The sequence below is a fragment of the Mytilus trossulus genome, chromosome 9 (assembly GCF_036588685.1).
Source record: "Mytilus trossulus isolate FHL-02 chromosome 9, PNRI_Mtr1.1.1.hap1, whole genome shotgun sequence".
Classification (NCBI taxonomy): Eukaryota; Metazoa; Mollusca; class Bivalvia; order Mytilida; family Mytilidae; genus Mytilus; species Mytilus trossulus.
In genome coordinates this window covers 34,845,904-34,864,457 of record NC_086381.1, presented here as the reverse complement: position 1 = coordinate 34,864,457, position 18,554 = coordinate 34,845,904, and the positions used below count along the sequence as shown (strand labels likewise).

General features: G+C 33.0%; 1 protein-coding gene across 2 annotated transcripts; it reads left to right on the top strand.

Annotated features, from left to right (window-relative positions):
* The first annotated feature begins 2,094 nt into the window (after nucleotides 1-2,094).
* Nucleotides 2,095-18,348, top strand: LOC134685638 (17-beta-hydroxysteroid dehydrogenase 14-like). Of its 2 annotated transcripts, none has more exons than XM_063545573.1 (9): nucleotides 2,095-2,211; nucleotides 2,390-2,428; nucleotides 4,298-4,392; nucleotides 6,140-6,206; nucleotides 12,829-12,920; nucleotides 15,868-15,972; nucleotides 16,497-16,564; nucleotides 17,015-17,111; nucleotides 17,860-18,348. In XM_063545573.1, the coding sequence occupies exons 1-9, from the start codon at nucleotides 2,127-2,129 to the stop codon at nucleotides 18,010-18,012; spliced, it is 801 nt and encodes a 266-aa protein (XP_063401643.1). In that variant the 5' UTR covers nucleotides 2,095-2,126; the 3' UTR covers nucleotides 18,013-18,348. The 2 variants fall into 2 exon arrangements, with proteins under 2 accessions (XP_063401643.1, XP_063401642.1); XM_063545572.1 differs by having other exon boundaries at nucleotides 4,295-4,392.
* The last annotated feature ends 206 nt before the right edge of the window (nucleotides 18,349-18,554 follow it).

Genomic DNA, 18,554 nt, shown 5'->3' with positions numbered 1-18,554 from the left:
TATATTTCAATGTTATGTCATTTTTAGAAGTTTGTTTGTATTGCAGATATTCTTCTTCTTCTTTTTCTTTTGGAGATTGTTTATCCTGGATGAAACACTACTGGTGTTGTGGTGGTTGTTACATACAAAACAGGCACGTCTCTGTACCATTTCTAGCTTATTTTTTTGTATTCTGTTGTGTGTGAATCCCATAAGCTACTGGCGTATTCAATTTTTGGTCTCGATCATTATGGATAGTTATGCACGGGATTTGATGTTGGTATTTGATACTTTTAGGTTTCTATTCAGGAAGTCAGGAGATTTGCTCGCATTTGATATGATAACGTCGTCTGCCTGCATTGTAAACTATAAAATATAGAGACTGCATTAACTATGTTAATTTCTTTTAGAAATGCTTGGTGAATTTTCTTCATGTCTTTTTAAATATACATTTATAATTTTCATTAAATTCAATTTCCTGATGTCCGATCTGGAGTACAGAAAAGTACTCTCCTTTTTTTCTGTTTTCCATGGTATGATACTTATTATAAAGGGGATATCTACCCAGGTCAGACAGGATTGCTACATGTGTGCATATCTTTGTAACACCAATAATATACTTACAAAATTTTAAATTTAGCTTCTCGACCTCCCAATCTTTATATATGTCATAAAGGGATAAAATTTTGAATTCCTTTTAGGAGTAATGTTAATAACATCCCAATTTTTACAACCATAAGTTACAATTGGCATTTATACAGTGATTAAATAAATGCAAAAGAGTTTTAATAGGAGGACTTAAGGATTTCAACACTGGCTTTTTGACCTTTTAGGAATAATTGTTTTCTGGCTTCATTAAAATTTCAAGTATTTTGGATGACTTTGCCAAAATATGTGTATTGTTTAACACATACGATAGAATTATTTCCTTCATTGAAATCTTCATTAAGAAGTCTACCACTCCTATTGAATATAATAATCTTTGTTTTCTTCACATTTATTTCCATACACCAATCTTGGCAGAATGTGCACAAAGTATCACGTCTCCTCTGAAGCCCTTCTTTTGAGTCAGATATTACTAGTAATACAAGATCATCAGCATAATGTAGACGTGGTTTATTTTCACTATTTAAATTGACATCATCATAATTGTTTGATAATATCTCTGGCAAATCATTAATAAATCGTTTAATTTAAACAATGTGGGACTCAAAACGTCACCTTGTCGTAAACCAACATTATATCTAAAAAAATCAGTTATTTTGTCTTCTACTTTAACACACACTTTGCAAATACTATTCATAGATTGCAATATGTTATAAAAATACCATTATTTGTATGTTGTAATAATTTGTATAACATACCAATATGGATAACCTTATCAAAGGCCTTGCGAAAATCTACAAAACATACATATAAGTTAGTAATACCTTTGTCTCTTTTAACATCTTTTTCTTTGAGACATTTTAGTACAAATCCGAAGTGCAAGCTTTCTTAGAAAAAACAATTTTAGTTTTATTTATGATATTGTTATCAGAAAAAAAATTATCAAGTCATGCAGTTATACAGAATGCATGGTATTGAAAAGTTCGCCAAGACTATTATTGATGGCAATACCTCTGTAATTTTCAGGGTTCTGTTGGTTATCTGATTTGAATATACTTTAGGAGTAATGTAGCTCTCAGACCATTTGTAACTGGGATAAATGCCAGATAGAAGAATGGCATTAAAAAGCGATCTTTCCACCGGCACTTGTCTCAGAAAAAAATAATCCTATATACCTCATTAATAGAACACATATAATGGTTATATAATATATAATAGTGTTATAGTATTGTATATAGGGGAAATAATCTGAGACAAGTGCCTGTGAATCTTGCATATAACTCTGTGAAACTTTTAACATTTCATTTGAAATAGTGTCTTGACCTGGACTTTTCCAAAATTTAAATTTTTTTTTGGAGTTCACCAGAGGTAATTTTACTGATGAGTCTTATGTAGACGAAACGCGCGTCTGGCGTATAAAATTATAATCCTGGTACTTTTGATAACTATTTAAAGTCAATCTCACTGAATCCAAAGTTTTTATAGTTAACAATTATGAGCATGATGAGTTTCCATACTTTCTAAATTCAATTGTTTGAAGTATGGCAGGTCTTCGTTATAAAGACAAGATAACGTTGGTGACAGGAGGCTCAAGAGGAATTGGAAAAGGATGTGTAGAGGTCTTCGGTAGGTTCAGTTTGTAATGTTATTGGCTAAACATTTAACAGGCCTTGCATCGACGAAGTAAATATGATGAACGGTAATTTTCAGTGTTTGCATGCATTTGCCTACCTTGGGATATGCCGGGTGAGTCAGTGGCATTAAAATTTAGTTTAACTCTTATGTTTGTTTTTGTTTTTTTCAGTTGAAAATGGTGCACAGGTTGTTTTCTGTTCAAATGATGGTAAGGATTCTATATTTTATTTTTACATGTATGTAGTAAGCTGGTGTATATCGTGTATTTATAGAACCGTGATATGTTTGTAAACAAAGAATTTTACGGCAAGCAAAATAAGTCATCATCCTGACCTCAATTGATTTACAAAGGTGGTGTTTTTAAATTTGGTTCTACGCGAGTACTTTTAAAATAGATTGATTTTGATATTTAACAATACATTAGGACAACGACCATGTTGTGTATGTGTGTGCAGGCGGTAGGGTGATAGGTTGGGTTGAGGAGCATTTTATTCAAGGAACATGTTCTATATTTTGAAACTGTAAGTGGCTTTATTTTTTTTCTGTAGTTTTTTATGGAAACAAATAATTTTATTCACTTTTCTTTTAAAACAAATTCGTTTTCAAGAAATTTACTAGAACCAAACAATTTAATTAGTAGAAAAATTATCCTAAAAATTGGAAAGATGCCGAATACAGTGGTCGGTGCCTTAGTTTTCTATATATGTTATGAACATAAACCTTGTAACGTCAAGATGGATATATTAAGGCTTTTGCAATCAGTACATTGTCTCCAGCATTGTTTTATTTACCATGTCCGAGCATGCATTGTATAGTGCCAAATATTTCAAAGCATCATACGTGCAATCTTCGCTTGCCAATGGTTACGATCCACTTCCCTCCTATCGTAACCCTTGGCTAGTGAAGATCCATACGTGCTACTATTTCATACTAGATGGTGGTAGTTTGGTCCTGATCCCGAAAACCCCGGCTAAAAACATGAAATCTCAATGTCCCGAATTTAAAGAAATTTAATTCCAGACATCCCGAAATTCGAAGGAGGAATCCCGGATCCCGAAAGGGTTAAACACGAAATCCCGAGCTTAAAAAACACCTGATCCCATAGTCCTGATTAAGATCATATTCCACCCCACCACAATTCTAAAAATTGCGTAATTAAAAAAAAAAAAAAAAACTTGTTTATTTTTGTCTATGTTTTAGTAAAAAAAAAATTAACATATCCTGTTGGAAAATTCCAATGGAAAAAATTGATGACAAGGAAAATTTATACCTACTGGAGTGGAAAGATGATTGATAATTAAGAGGGCATCTTCGTTTAGGCCAAGGGTTACGATCCACTTCCCTCCTCTCCATCTTCTCTAGCCATCTGTCACCTGCAACATTTGTAATAAAGAGGTCTCGATTGAACACTTTCTTATCTCTTTTATTCATGAGAGAGCAAATCTTTTGAATATATACATCAGCAATGTCTTAGAATGGTATAACTATTTAACATTAGTGTGGATACAAACGTAATCCATGTGATAATTAACCCATAGTACTGCCTTGTGAAATTCTGTGCTTGCACTCAAACTAGTGATTTATTAGCTTTATTAGCTTGCATGTTGAACCTGCTTGTAGAACACTTATATAACCTGCATATTCAATGGTACAAACTCCTAAACACTGGACAGAAAAACTTAAGAAAGTCAAATTAAGCTCAGAAGTAGTTGTGTGTAGACTGTAAGTTATTATTATTCAAAAGAAAATATATTTTTAAATTCCATAAATAAGACTTGATGTGTGATACTGGGGAAGGAATATATTGACATACTTGTGTTGTGTACAGACTATTATAATTCTGTTGGTGATTGGATATATATTAGAGTTATTACTGAAGGTGTGCCTATATTGGCAGAATATATGACTATATGGATACAGAATGGTAACAGAGTAAGAATTGGATAAGATTTTTTTTTTAAACCAGAAAATTGTATTACCCTCATTTCTACATTCATATAATAAAAGTTTTGAGTCTCATTTATGACATGACAGGAATGGTCGCATCATTGACAAAAGACCCTTTTATTCACAGAAGTAGAAGGTAAACATACAGAAAAAGATTTGAATTCTAGGGGACCAGGAGAGTCATGCTTCATATATGGTGACGTCACGAAAGAACCTGACATCAAGGTAAAATGATTATAAATGTACCAAATAGTAAACACAGAGACGAACATGAGCAGATGCCTTGATCAGACTAGAGGCAAAATTGTTGCAATGAAACAACTTGTTTATGTTCCGTTTTTAGCTCAACTGGCCTTAAAGGCCAAGTGAGCTTTTCCCATCACTTTGCGTTCGGCGTCCGTCGTCGTCCGTCGTCCGGCGTTAACTTTTACAAAAATCTTCTCCTCTGAAACTACTGGGCGAAATTTAACCAAACTTGGCCAGAATCATCATTGGGGTATCTAGTTTAAAAATTATGTGTCTGGTGACCCGGTCAACTAACCAAGATGGCCGCCATGGCTAAAAATAGAACATACAGGTAAAATGTGGTTTTTGGCTTATAACTCAAAAACCAAAGCATTTAGAGCAAATTTGACAGGGGGTTAAATTGTTCATCAGGTCAAAATGTATCTGCCCTGAAATTTTACTGTTTTGGTTTATTATCTTGAATATTATTATAGATAGAGATAAACTGTAAACAGCAATAATGTTCAGAAAAGTAATATTTACAAATAAGTCAACATGACCGAAATGGTCAGTTAACCCCTTTAGGAATTATTGCCCTTTAAAGTCAATTTTTAACCATTTTTCGTAAATCTTAGTAATCTTTTACAAAAATCTTCTCCTCTGTAACTACTGGGTCAAATTAATCCAAACTTGGCCACAATCATCATTGGGGTATTTAAATTAAAAAAAGTGTCCGGTGACCTGGTCAACCAACCAAGATGGCCGCCACGGCTACAAAATAGAACATAGGGGCAATATGCAGTTTTTGGTGAATAACTCAAAAACCAAAGCATTTAGAGCAAATCTAACAAAGAATTGAAATTGTTCATTAGGTAAAGATCTATCTGCTTTTAAATTTGCAGATGAATCGGACAACCTTGTTGTTGGGTTGCTGCCCCTGAATTGGTAATTTTATGGAAATTTTACTGTTTTGGGGTTATTATCTAGAATATTATTATAGATAGAGATAAAATGTAAACAGCAATAATGTTCAGCAAATTAAGATTTACAAATAAGTCAACATGACCGAAATGGTCAGTTGACCCCTTTAGGAGTTATTGTCCTTTATAGACAATTTTTAACAATTTTCATAAAATTTGTAAATTTTTACTAACATTTTCCACTGAAACTACTGGGCCAAGTTCATTATAGATAGAGATAATTGTAAGCAGCAAGAATGTTCAGTAAAGTAAAATGTACAAACACATCACCATTACCGAAACACAATTTTGTCATGAATCCATCTGCTTACTTTGTTTAATATTTTCATAAACCAAGGTGAGCGACACAGGCTCTTTAGAGCCTCTAGTTTTAATGTTTTATTGTATGGTTTTATTTTGATAAACTTGAGAATGCAAATGGGGATATGTCAAAGAGACACTGACAACAACCTGACCAAAGAGAAGATTACAGTCGAAGGCCACCAATGGGTCTGTAACGCAGTTTGAAAGTCCTGCACCCGGAGGTGGGCTCTAAATAAAAATGTGTAGTCTAGTTCAGTGAAAATGGTCGTCATTCTAAACTCCAAAACAAACAAATGAACTAAACTGAAAATCATACAAGACTTACAAAGGCCAAAGTATAAGTCTGATGCCAAAATAGGTAATAAAAGAAACCAGAGACATATATACGTCTCTGAAGAAACTAAGCAAGATGACATAAAGTATCGGTATGATTGTAATTTGGCATTGATATATTTTTTTAACAGAATATAGTTGAGAAGACAATTGAAAAGTATGGTAGACTAGATTGTTTAATCAATAATGTCGGAACACGTGAGTATTTTTGTTATCAGCTAATGTTATATTTTGTGACACTAATGAAAATTAATAATATTTCGGAGACAATCTTCTATACTATTAAACGAGAAGACCTCATTTTGTGTGTTGCTTCTCTTTCTTCCGCAATAAATTAATCATCATGCCTTTGTGTCCTATTGGTACCATGCATAGTCGCATTTGTCATCCATACTCACGATTATTCAGTTTGTGTTATTTTGGGAGAAAAACGTTAAAAAGGTGTCAGACCACCAATTACTCCGTCCAATTTAGAACGTATGTAAAAGTAGACATACTCTGACACAAAATAGTGCTTTTGGTGTCCTTGTTTACTTAAACTAACAAACAAATTTGCAGAAATGAAACTTTTGGTGAAAGATAAATATATCTAGATCATTTTGAGCCAAAATTTACTTGTCTATGAGTTTGCATTAAAAATTGAGGATTAATGCGCTCCATAGTATGCTAATTTTAGATTTCCAGAAAACCAGGTTTTTGTTTTGGAGTACTTCTATTTAAAGGTCATTTATTTTGTTAGAAGGCTTTAAAGGTATGCTGAAAATTGGCATGTAGAAAGCTGAAACATGTGCAATTCAGGATATACCTGGTTTCTATGAAGTTAAACTTAAGGTAAACATTTTAGAAAGCTGTGAAAATTGCAAAATTTGGTTGAACAGATAGGGATTTATAATTGGTGGTCTGACACCAATAAGGCGTCCGGATATTGCTTCCGTTATCGGACCGACTTACTTTCTTTCAACATGTATGAATCGCCGTTCTAGATTGGCGCACTCCTACATAGTAGGATGGCTAATGCGCTATATACAATACACATCCGCATCCACTACAAACTCATATGAACAAACAAAGGAACGTGCCACTAATCCACCAATTCATTCATAGGCAAGATTACTGGTTTTTAACTTTTAATCAATATTTTCATAACTATCCGTGTACAGGACAATTATTATCGCGTTATGCTTATACTCCTAATAATATATAGAAATTATCTATATGATATAGCAGTGAGCGCCGTGGAGAAGCAATTTTATTACCTTTTCTAAAATTCTCCAGAAAATATTTTACAAAAATTCAGGGTTACACTAAAGACCTGAAAGTGGACCTGAAAACACCTGAAAAGACCTGAAAATATACGACTAAAATTATTCAAATTGCAATGACTTTTTTATAATTGGATGGAATTTCTTCAAGTTGGAATTTTATTAATTGTAAATATTTTTAAATTAAAAACAATTTTTGATGCCAAATGTTGGACCTGAACGGAGAAATGAAAAGACCTGAAGGGACCTGAAAATCTATGTCGGACTAATTCTAACTACAATAACATTTTTTAATATTAAATGGATATCTTTCAACTTTTGATTTTGTGACACAAAAAGTTCAATGTAATGATAATATAAAAAAAAATATTGTTGGGGTGTCAAAACTCGGACCTGAACGGAAAATTCAAAATCTGAATGAGCCTAAAATTCCACATTTTTTTTTAAACGAAAATAATAAACATAGACGAAAAATATGGTTGATAACTTTTCATGTTCGATGTCATTTGGTCTCTTGTAGAGATCTGTCTCATTGGTATCACACCACATCTCTAATTTTTATTGGCGGAAGATACTAATATGATACGCAAAACTGATACAAGTAAAACTGAAAGACGGAAGATACCAAAGAATAATCAAAACTCGGATGTCAAAACTTATAAGTCAAAGAGACATAATATACCATAGAAATAAATAATTCAGAAAAAGGTTTGGTGTCTTTAAACTACGATAACCCCGTCACAATTTTTGTGGTGTCCCAAGTCTGGAACCTGCACTTTGTGAATGAAAAATGAAGTCCTGAATGAACCTGGATATATATATAACAGCTTCATCAAAAACTACCTTGACCAAAAACTTTAACCTGAAGCGGGACGAACGAACGAACGGTACGACGGACGGACGGACGAACAGAGCCACAGACCAGAAAACATAATGCCCCTCTACTATCGTAGGTGGGGCATACAAATCTGAAATGAATACATGCTGTTTGATAAACAATATATATGTATGACTTTAAAATATTACCTGCAAAGCGTTTTGGTCTTGTGTCTGCAAAGTGTCTCGGTATGGTGTTAGTCTGGTGTGTTCAGTGAGCAAAGGTAATGGCAATGCAAGAGACATGCTGATATATAATAACGTTGAAAACTACGCACTTTGTTGAATATTTTTATTCTGACTAAAAACGATTCAAAGTTTCTGAATTCACTGATTATTTGATATATGCTTATATTTTTAATTTGTAAACTTTATACTTGAATTGGTGAAAGAGCAATGTTTAGTTCGTGTAACCAGATATAGTGATAATCCAATTAAAAGATTAAAGTGAAATGTTTATTTAGACTAATGATCCAATTATCACCTAATAGCAATACAAGGTGTGAATTACAACTGGCACACGTTCATGTTATTAAAACATTCCAATCGACGAACTCTTTGAATTACATATGGTTTATGGGGAAGCAATACTAATACTTTCATTTTATAAATAAAGCAGTTTACGACCCGCTTTAATATAGAATAAGAATAAAATATATATTAATGTTTTCAAATATGTTCCTGTATAAATACATGTATAAAGTCATTCGTACTCTTCGATAGACTTTTGTCTTAAATAGAAACAAATAGGAAAACAATGTTTTGCGAGTTTAAATACAACTACCCCTATAATCCATGCATGTCTTTTATTTCACCGAAAAGGTCCGAATTTTGTAACCCAACCATTATATTTTCGATAAAATTCTTTATATTTTCAATGATATAGTATACCTTTCCTATACAGTTAAAGATATTGAATAAATCTGACCGCAGTCTTTCCAGGAAAATTTATGTTACTTAATTTTCCGTTCAGTTCCGAGTTTTCACACCCAAATGGTATTTTTCATATATTTTTTTTAAATTTTATCATTACAACTAACTTTTAGTTTCACAAAATCTAAAGTTGAAAGATATCCATTGAATATTATAAAAGTTATTGTAGTTAGAATTAGTCCGACACAGATTTTCAGGTCCCTTCAGGTCTTTTCATTTCTCCGTTCAGGTCCAACTTTTGGCATCAATAAATTGTTTTTAATTTAAAAAAATTAAATTTTAATGAAATATGAATATTTACAATTAATAAAATTCCAACTTGAAGAAATTCCATCCAATAATAAAAAAGTTATTGCAATTTGAATAATTTTAGTCGTATATTTTCAGGTCTTTTCAGGTCTTTTCAGGTCCACTTTCAGGTCTTTAGTGTAACCCAAAAATTCATAACAGGTTGAATCGGCTGTACATATTAACTAGAGGCTCTAAAGAGCCTGTGTCGCTCACCTTGGTCTATGTGCATATTAAACAAAGGACACAAATGGATTCATGACAAAATTGTATTTTGGTGATGGTGATGTAACTTTGCCCATTAGTAACAGAGAACTATATTTGGTAAACATTTACATAAATTTACCAAATTAATGAAAATTGTTAAAAATTGACTATAAAGGGCAATAACTCCTTAAGGGGTCAATTGACCATTTAGGTCATGTCGACTTATTTGTAGATCTTACTTTGCTGAACATTATTGCTGTTTACAGTTTATTGCTATCTATAATAGTATTCAAGATAACCAAAAATGGCAAAATTTCTTTAAAAATTACCAATTGGAGGGCAGCAACCCAACAACCAGTTGTCCAATTCATCTGAAAATTTCAGGGCAGATAGATATTGACTTGATTAACAATTTAACTTCTTGTCAGATTTGCTCAAGATGCTTTGGTTTCATAGTTATAAGCAAAAAACTGCATTTTACCCCTATGTTCTATTTTTAGCCGTGGCGGCCATCTTGGTTGAATGGCCAGGTCATCGGACACATTTTTCAAACTAGATACCCCAAAGATGATTGTGGCCAAGTTTGGATTAATTTGGCCAAGTAGTTTCAGAGGAGAAGATTTTTGTAAAAGATTACTTAAATTTACGAAAAATGGTTAAAAATTGACTATAAAGGGCAATAACTCCTAAACGGGTCAACTGACCATTTTGGTCATGTTGACTTATTTGTAGATCTTACTTTGCTGAACATTATTGCTGTTTACAGTTTATCTCTATCTATAATAATATTCAAGATAATAACCAAAAACAGCAAAATTTCCTCAAAATTACCAATTCAGGGGCAGCAACCCAACAACCGATTGACCGATTCATCTGAAAATTTTAGAGCAGATAGATCTTGACCTGATAAACATTTTTATCCAATGTCAGATTTCCTCAAAATGCTTTGGTTTTTGAGTTATAAGCCAAAAACTGCATTTTACCCCTTTGTTCTATTTTTAGCCGTGGCGGCCATCTTGGTTGGTTGACCAGGTCACGCCACACATTTTTTAAACTAGATACCCCAAAGATGATTGTGGCCAAGTTTGGATTAATTTGGCCAAGTAGTTTCAGAGGAGAAGATTTTTGTAAAAGATTACTTTAATTACCGAAAAATGGTTAAAAATTGACTATAAAGGGCAATAACTCCTAAACGGGTCAACTGACCATTTTGGTCATGTTGACTTATTTGTAGATCTTACTTTGCTGAACATTATTGCTGTTTACAGTTTATCTCTAACTATAATAATATTCAAGATAATAACCAAAAACAGCAAAATTTCTTCAAAATTACCAATTCAGGGGCAGCAACCCAACAACCGATTGACCGATTCATCTGAAAATTTCAGGGCAGATAGATCTTGACCTGATAAACATTTTTACCCCATGTCAGATTTGCTCTAAATGCTTTGGTTTTTGAGTTATAAGCCAAAAACTGCATTTTACCCCTATGTTCTATTTTTAGCCGTGGCGGCCATCTTGGTTGGTTGACCGGGTCACGCCACACATTTTTTAAACTAGATACCCCAATGATGATTGTGGCCAAGTTTGGTTTGATTTGGCCCAGTAGTTTCAGAGGAGAAGATTTTTGTAAAAGTTAACGACGACGGACGACGACGACGACAGACGACGACGGACGACGACGGACGACGACGGACGACGCCGGACGCCGGACGCCAAGTGATGAGAAAAGCTCACTTGGCCCTTCGGGCCAGGTGAGCTAAAAATGGAATTGACAAACAAATATCATGCTTTACAATATTAATCTAGTGTTAAAAACTAGTTGTGTACATGGTTTCTTCCCGAAATGGTTCTATACTCAATTAGCAATCCTCGGGTGAATCCGAAGGTACGGAATCAACCGAGTTGTGACGAATGGTTCTATACTAAATCATGTTATGTTCTGCAGCGACCACCACAAAAATCCCTATGTTTATGCCCTACCTACGATAGTAGAGGGGCATTATGTTTTCTGGTCTGTGCGTCCGTTCGTCCGTTCGTCCGTCCGTCTGTCCCGCTTCAGGTTAAATGTTTTGGTCAAGGTAGTTTTTGATGAAGTTGAAGTCCAATCAAACTTAGTACACATGTTCCCTTTGATATTATCGTTCTAATTTTAATGCCTCATTAAAAATTTTATCCAATTTCACGGTCCATTGAACATGGAAAATGATAGTGCGAGTGGGGCATCCGTGTACTTTGGACACATTCTTGTTTAATTCTTGTTCTCTCTAATTAGAAATGAAAATGTTAAGGAGCACGGCCCAAAATTTTCAGAGTGATCCGAAACAAATTCCAGGACTAAACTATCTGCATATCATCTACATAGATATTTGAAGACGTGGTATGAGTGCCAATGATATAACTCTCTATCCAAGTAACAATTTATAAAAGTAAACCATTATTATAGGTAAAGGTACGGTCTTCAACACGGAGCCTTGTCGCTAAAATTACTAGTGAACAAAACATTCATGTTTATAACATATGATTCTATTTTGCACTTATTTCAGAAATATTCGAATTTTAAATTGAAGTGAAACATACTTTTGATAGGGGACTATATGTAACTACGGATATTACCAATTATATAAAATACCATCATGACAGGGCTTTATGACAACAACAAAAAGAGCATTGAAAACCTTTCATTGAAATAAAATTTGGTCATGGCATTTCATTAAAGAGTAGAGTTGTTGATAAGCAGATTTTGTTTTATCGGAATGAACGTCCGTTTAATTTTCATTTTGTCAGTATCCATTAGAAATTTTTGAATACTTGATTTAATATGTATTATACGAGGGAGACGTAACCAAAGTGATATTCAAATTCATAAGTTGAAGACAAACTGATAGCGTCATGAAAAAAACCCGTAAAAAGACGAGAAGACAAACAACAGCATTCAAAACACAAGATACGAAACCTACAAAGAAGCGGGCCGATCTTAGGTGCTCCGGAAGGACAAGCAGATTCTGCATCTGCCGTGTTGCTCATGTGTGTACGGATTCGATGATAAGTGTAACGTTTGAGAATCAAAGAACGGGATCCTATCTGTGAAACAGATATTCCATAACTGTCAACCATCTCGTGCTTGATGGCGTCCGTAAAATTTTCGAAGATGATATAAAAACAAAACGTTTTCGCTAATGAATAAAATACTAGTAATATAATTTTTAAAATTTGTAATCTCTTTATAATATTTTTAATATATTTACATGTAGATCCTCCTCCTCATCCTATTGATGAGTTTTCGGCAGAAGATTTTAGAAAACTTATTGACCTGAATCTAATTAGCTACTTCCTTTTTTCTAAGGTAATTGTATAGTTTGTTTGCTTTGTATTGTACGTGTATTTACTATTTAAATATGTATAGGTTATAAAAGAGGGGTGAAACATTCCAAAAGGATATTCGAGCTCATTAGTCGAAAACAAAATGACAATTGCATTGCAAAAGAACGCAAAAAAAAGAAAAGACAATTGAAAAAGAAAATAATGTTAAGCAACACGAACTCCACCAAGAACAGGGGTGATCTCAGGTGCTCTAGAAGAAAAAGCAAATCGTGATCTAGTCGATCAAAGTTCACTGGGGTAAAGCTGATGACCGTAACTGCATTCACGGTCATCCCAAGATGTCAGCTGAAAAATTCGGTCAGTATTTTTATTGTCTGTTAAGGTGTTTCTACATCATTTTCTTTACAAAGCATACTTTGATACGATGTAAATTTATAAAAGATTCACACGGAAGTCACAAATCTCTACCGAGGAACGTGTATAAAACGGGAATTTGGATTTGAAAAATTCGCTAGGATGACCGTAAATCGTAATCGAGATGACCGTAACAGGATTAGCGATTCATAACAAGGCTGACCGTAATTGGTTAAAAGATGACCGTAAATTGTTAAGGATGACCGGAATTTATAAAGGATGACTAAATATAAAAGGATGACCGTCAATTGAAAGACATATCCATATTTGTATGTATTGTTCAAAGTTCTGTTGAGTTTGTCGCAATAGGGACTCGGTTAGTTCTTTTTAATTATTTGGCGTATTTTGAGTTTATATGAAAATGATAGTAAATAGTATAATCGATGTTGTGAGTAGTTTTGATTTAAATGGACACTAGAGACAAAAGACACCTGCAAACAATAGGTGATTTTTACTGTGTAACTGAGTGGACCGTATCAAATGAAACTCGTATGTCTGTTTATTTTGCTATCTTCTGCATATTTAAAATAGAATGCAACTCAAAAACCAGGTAAGTTAGTTTTTTTCTCAAACATAGACTTTATATAAATTTTACATATCTAAAGGTCCTGCCATGCTTTAAGGTTTATGTACCCTTCTGTAGCCATTTTTGTACGTTTTTTTTTAAAACATCAATTGTATCAAAACTACAGATATATTAATGAATTATAATAGATACAGTCCATTTTAAACATATAATAGGGGAAAACTTGATGCAGAGCATTATTATTTACTGTTGCATTGCATTTAATAGAAAAAGAGTACTTTGTGGCAAATAAACCAAGATTCTTATAGACAATCCACAGCCTTTAATAAAGAGATTTTTGTTATAAAATTTGAAACATAGATTACTCACTTGCTTTTCTATGATGTGCTAGTGTTTATTTTTTACAAACAGTTCTAACCAACCTGTAAATTTCAAAATACCTCGTGCAGAGTAACTAAAGTCGAGCGCACCCTAAAAGGTGTACTTGATTTGGTCCATATTTTTATTTGTTTTAACCAATAACTACATTAATAAACTTGTTTTAAGGAAATCAATGCTAGTACTGTATGCAATAATCCTATATCCATCGGTCATCAAATTGACAAATATGATAGAACAAGGATAAAGGCTGTGGAATTTTTATAAAATTTCAATATGTTTAGCATTGAAGCAACACAAGGGTACGCACTCCTTAATACTTTCCTAGATGCATCAGTTTGTCTGTTCTCTTAATAGATATGTGTGTGTAAAAACGGCCATATTTTTCAATTCCCTTAGATGAACCTTTAACATTATGAATATCCGGTAATTGAGCCCATGTGTATGGTTCCAGAAGAGCAGAATAAAATCTTGATGTGTCTACATTAGATGAGGTGAACTTGCAAGTGGAAAATTGATAACACATGTACGTATCTGAAATAAAAAAAAAACATCTGCAATGGTAGTTGAATCGATATAATATAAATGGCTGTACATCCATTGCCTTTTTGGCATTTTTAAAAAGCTGTATTTATTATATAAAATTAAAAGTAATCTCAGAAATAAAAAAATCTTTTGGCTGGTAGTTGGATGCTACATATGACGAACCATGTATTTGAAGCACGTCTTATTTTTGTCTACCTTTATGATAATGTTGTCTTATAAATACGTCTTACACCAACACGATTAATTATTTGATACAAAAAAGGTAATAAAAATACGGATATTTCTTAGAAATTACGGTTATACTATGAAAGTTACGGTCATCCTTAATAAATTACGGTCATCCTTTCGAAATTACGGTCATCATTTTACCAATCACGGTCATCCTTATCTGTTACGGTCATCTTGAAAATATTTTAAAGATGATTTACGGTCATCTTAGCGAATTTTTCAAATCCAATTTCCCGTTCTATACACATTCCTCGGTAGAGATTTGTGACTTCCGTGTGAATCTTTTATAAATTTACATCGTATCAAAGTATGCTTTGTAAAGAAAATGATGTAGAAACACCTTAACAGACAATACAAATACTGACCTAATTTTTCGTCCGACATCTTGGGATGACCGTGAATGCAGTTACGGTCATCAGCTTTACCCCAGTGAAAGTTGATTGACGAGAGATTGGTTACAATGATTAGAAAATAACCGTCGTCCTCTACGAAACATATATTCCATACTGGTCAACCAAATGAGAATGGCGTCCATAAAATTGTTATTAATTACATTGTTATGGTTTATTTAATTTGAATACGATACAGTTGCTTTCTTACAAACATGCGACAAATTCAAACAATAACAGACTCAAACACTTATTTACCAATGGTTAGAATTGATAATGGAAATGGGGAATGTGTCAAAGCAACAACAACCCGTCCATAGAGCAGAAAACAGCCGAAGGTCGCCAATGTAGCGAGAAACTCCCGCACCCGGAGGCGTCCTTCAGCGCTGGCCCCTAAACAAATATGCATACTAGTTCAGTGATAATGGACGTCATACTAAACCCCGAATTATACACAAGAAACTAAAACTAAAAATCATCTGTTTCAGTATGCACTCCCTTATTTACGGAAAACTGAAGGAAGTATAATAAATATAAGCAGTTTGGTTAATACCATTGGTCAGAGTCAAGCAGTCACATACTGTGCCACAAAGGTAAATAAAATATTGTGGATTCATTATTATTCGTGGGATAATAATTTTCGTGGATTTCGAGGGCGACGGCGAACCACGAGTTCAAGTGTTCAACGAAATACATATATTCTATCGGCTTGTATACAGATTTGGCAAAACTACGAAATTGCCCACGAAAATACAATTTTAACTGAATCCACGAAAATCGATATCCACGAAAATAAATGAATCCACAGTATTACTGAATGGACACAAAATGTTAAATGTCTTAGTTTTCTTTTCGAATCGTTTGAAAAGCAAGGATTTAATGTACATGTATTTAGAAATAACAACACGTGACCTTTCGCTATCCGCTTTTCAAGTGACACAAATTTTTCATCGTTCATCATGATCGAAAAGTTTAAATCTTCCTGAAATAAATAAATTTAAATTAAAATTGCAGTTTACTCATAATTAGGTTCAGCAAAGATATATATATATATTTGTCTATGGTTTCAGTGAGTTATTAACATTGCATATAAAACTAAATCAACAAAATATTTTAGGGAGCAGTCACTTCGATGACAAAAGCTCTAGCAATTGATGAAGCAAAATATAATGTTCGAGTAAACAGGTATGTAAATGTTAACAAAAACTTTCTTATTTTATAATTTCGTATATTAAACAATCAATAAAAGAAAAACAGCTCATTATTCATAGAATTGATATGGTTAATTTATAGATTAACTGTAAACATACAATTTTGAATTGGTCGAACTACAGACTGCTAATGATTTTCTACCAAAGGAAGTTTACCTTTGCTGTATTCGGCAAAACATCTGTGAATGTCGGGTACCAAATCATTTATGCTTTATAACTTCGTACTTGGCATGGCCTTTTATTATTATTTTTTAATTCGAACATCACTAATGAGTTGTTTAAAAACAATAAGCTTGGTGTTTTGAATGGTTTGTTTGTTTTTTTGTTTTTTTCGGTTCAACTTCATTGCAGCTTTAACGTTTCCATACGATTTAATGTTATGTTATGTCCTTCTCCATATATCATCTTTATCTATGTTTTTCAGTATATCCCCAGGCAATATATGGACTCCATTGTTTGAGAGTTATTTGAAAACCTGTCCAGAATCCGAGGAAATGAAGAAAGGTTTTGAGAATAATCAGGTAAATGTTATATTGTTACGCACATTTATTTTAATATGATGTATACCAATGCTGTAATTTGTGTTAGAGAAACCAAGAAACTTATAAATGGAAATTTGAACTTTATTTAGAGTTGTTTTGATAAACTACGGAGCTCTGTTTGTCTCGTAAGATGAAGCATTTTGGGTTTTAAAGACAAGTGCTGATGATGTAAATTCTATCTCTGGATATTTAAGGTCAAGCGATATAGTCGATAAGGCCAGCGCTGAAGATCTTAAGTCCAGCGATGTGGAAAAATTTCGATAAAAATTTTAAAAAATAAAAAAATATATTTATTTTCAATGTACCAATGATTAATTTTTAATGTACCAAACATTATTTTTTTCTAACGTTTTAAACGTTACGATATTTCCGGTTCTTTTTTTAATAACACTAAATACCCGGTATGTTAGAATTATAAAAAAGTTATTGACTCCCGTTTCTCTGGTAACACTTGCCTCACAGATAATTCCACATTTTAGGGAGACATATTACTAGTATTTCGCATATACGTATGTAAAAAAATCCACTTCCAATGCGAACTTGCATTACGTTGCCATTAAGTTTTGCTTTCCGTATATGGTGCGCCGGTTTAGATCATGAAAAACAATCACAAGAAAAAAAATTAGAAGACCAACTGAAAGACTGTCAGTGCTTTCTGTCTGCTGGGTATGATTTAACTATACATAATCGTTGTTTTTAATAATTCATAATGGGTGTTCTTTTTCAGTTATTGGGACGATTTGGTACAATACAGGAAATTGGACAAGCATGTTTATTTTTAGCTGCTGACGCAACATTCTGCACAGGAACCGAACTTAATGTGAGTGCTGGTGCAGAATTGGGCTACGCCAATAAAAATATGAGACCAAAGTCATCATGACACCTTTCCTTATTTAGTACACTGTATCTATCTATAGTGTGTTATATACTCATAAAACAACTACACAATAGGTTTTCGGAAATGATAGTAATACATTTATATACAAGAAGGTTACTTTAAAAAAACCATTTGAATATGAGTTTATAATAGGAATATCTGCTTATGATTTAAACATTATGTATCTTCATTTGTATTTTTTTTTAAAACGAATAAAGTATGACGTCACATAAGCAAGGGACAACTAATGGTAGTGCTTAAATGATCGGTCATGGAGAGGCTTGTTAACATTTTTATTCATAATAACTTTTTAAACAGAATAATAAAAATAACTTTATATACATGATTTGGTGTGTCTTAATCGCTGTTCTGTATTTAATTTCATCAGGAACTGTTGATTCCATTAGGTTGTTTAATTACTTTATCAGCAATAGGACCTTAATGTTCTTCCATTTATTTGTATTTTAGCTAATTAATGTTGTCCTTTTGTTGTTATATTTAACATTGCCCTAAAAGCGGGATGTTTTGCTAGCTACAAACCCAGG

Excerpts from the sequence above, each read along its gene's own strand:
- LOC134685638 (XM_063545572.1), top strand. The coding sequence starts at position 2,127 with ATGGCAGGTCTTCGTTATAAAGACAAGATAACGTTGGTGACAGGAGGC. Across the intron at positions 16,565-17,014 it reads TATAATGTTCGAGTAAACAG|TATATCCCCAGGCAATATAT; the intron begins GTATGTAAATGT and ends TATGTTTTTCAG. Across the intron at positions 17,112-17,859 it reads AAGGTTTTGAGAATAATCAG|TTATTGGGACGATTTGGTAC; the intron begins GTAAATGTTATA and ends GTTCTTTTTCAG.